Source organism: Punctularia strigosozonata (assembly GCF_000264995.1).
Source record: "Punctularia strigosozonata HHB-11173 SS5 unplaced genomic scaffold PUNSTscaffold_157, whole genome shotgun sequence".
Classification (NCBI taxonomy): domain Eukaryota; kingdom Fungi; phylum Basidiomycota; class Agaricomycetes; order Corticiales; family Punctulariaceae; genus Punctularia; species Punctularia strigosozonata.
In genome coordinates this window covers 391-2,318 of record NW_006767589.1, presented here as the reverse complement: position 1 = coordinate 2,318, position 1,928 = coordinate 391, and the positions used below count along the sequence as shown (strand labels likewise).

General features: G+C 50.8%; 1 protein-coding gene across 1 annotated transcript; it reads right to left on the bottom strand.

Moving 5' to 3' along the window:
- Positions 1-698: 698 nt before the first annotated feature.
- On the bottom strand, positions 699-1,676 carry PUNSTDRAFT_139717 (uncharacterized protein; the record flags this gene model as incomplete). Its single annotated transcript, XM_007389449.1, has 3 exons — positions 699-1,027; positions 1,079-1,255; positions 1,316-1,676. 3 exons carry the CDS (start codon positions 1,674-1,676, stop codon positions 699-701), a joined length of 867 nt encoding a protein of 288 aa, XP_007389511.1.
- Positions 1,677-1,928: the final 252 nt, after the last annotated feature.

Here is a 1,928-nt window from a genome sequence, read left to right as displayed (position 1 = left end):
AGTAAGCTTGCTGCGGATATTAGTAAGCATGCTGCGGCGCAGCAGGCGCTTAGTAAGCCTGTGATCTGATTGGATGGAGTGGTATTGGCCAAATTAGCATAAAAGGAGGGCATATGAGCCCTTCGAAGTAATCAATTCACTTTCACCCAGAATCAAAGATCGATCACAGGAGACTGTAGATCAGTCTCTATTAGTATTAAGCAGCAAGAGCAAGATTAAGAAGACATTTGAGTGTTGACTTAGGCAATAGATCTAAGTATCACTCCAGGACATACGATATAGGAAATAGGATACGTTAAAGCGACAAGACGCTTTTGAGTGTTGACTTAGGCAATAGATCTAAGTATCACTCCAGGACATACGACATAGGAATTAGGAAGATATTTGAGTGTTGACTTAGGCAATAGATCTAAGTATCACTCCAGGACATACGACATAGGAATTAGGATACGCCGAGGCGACAAGACGCTTCCAGAAGATAGGAAATAGGATACATTGAAGCGACAAGACGCTTCCAGAAGATCGACGACATACTCAGTAACTTCCCTATAAGCGTGGGAACAGATTTCCAGTACAGACAAAAGGACAGAGTATAGTTCTCTGTTTAAGTAAATACATTCAAGCGGCCCATTTCTTTCTCCTGATTCAACTAGGTCATCCCCGACTTAGATAGACCGGGACCCTAGGCAACTGTGAGACTATATACTAGCACTACAGTTCGCGCGACATCGCGTGGCGTTATAGTCGATAACATTCCCCTCGTGGTCGGTGGCGATGAGGTCCCAGTACCTGTCGGCTTCGGGGTCGTTGGGCCTGACTCCTTCCCAGGGCGCATGGATGTACGCCGGGAACTTTTCATCCCAGTTGACGTTGGGGTATGGTTCGGGCTTGGGCCAGTTGTCGGCGTCGAGCTTCTTTACCGCGTCGTCGCTGTAGGTCACATAGGTGACACCGGCGACCTTCTGCGTCGTCGCGCCGTACTTCTTCGCCTCTTCTTCGTCGCGGAATGGCGACCAACCGAGCGGTGCTGCATATGTCTCGGTCATTCGTCCCTCTTCTGCTTTTTCTATCGACTCACTGCACGTGTCCCATGGCATCGGTTCATTGGCGGATGCGGGCCATCCGGACTCGGATGCGGGGAATGGCTTGTCGTCGTGCCCGTCGTTCGCTCTCGTTGAGCTGACCTCGTCGCGGTCTTTGCGACGGGGCACCTGCTTCCCTTTCTTCTTCTTCTGCGCTATGGACCATCCGTCGCCTTCATCAGTGTCGGATGTCAGCGTTGGTGTCGTCGCTGGGGTGTTGTAAACTGTCTCACCCTCTTCTTCGGTCTTGACCTCGGTCTTGTCCTTGTCGGTAACCTCGACGATCCGATCGATTTGCATCGTTTTCATCTCGTCGATGTCGTTCTGTATCTGCTTCTTCGCCTGGTCCCAGGCTGTTCCTCGCCAGTCGACCATAATGTCGAGGGCGGCTTGTCCGTGTGCGATCGCGTCGTCAAGTCGGCCCTCCTGCTTCGCTATGGTGTAGCGGTTCAAGAGGGTGGTGATGGAGTCTCTGTATATTGCCCAGACCGTATCGATTAGTTTTTGCGCTTCATCGGTACGGACAGAGAACTCTCGGAGTACTGACACGGTCATGTTGCCAGTCTCGTTCGTGGTTGGGGTGGTTGCCGGCATCTTGGATGTCGAGTGAGTGGTGAGTGAGGAGTAAAAGTTTGGTGTGTGCTTGGGGTGTGGGGGTCAGAACGCTCTAGTCGTTGAAAATTTCGAGTTGTTCTACCCCCCTTTTATGCTCCTCAGACATCCTTGTCTGACTCATTCGTTATCTTCTTGTCATGCCTGACAGTCATCGGCCCGTTCGTTTCTTCGAGTCATGTCACTATTTTCGTCGTCGTTTCTCGGCTTGACAGTACAGTGCCATAAGCCGAA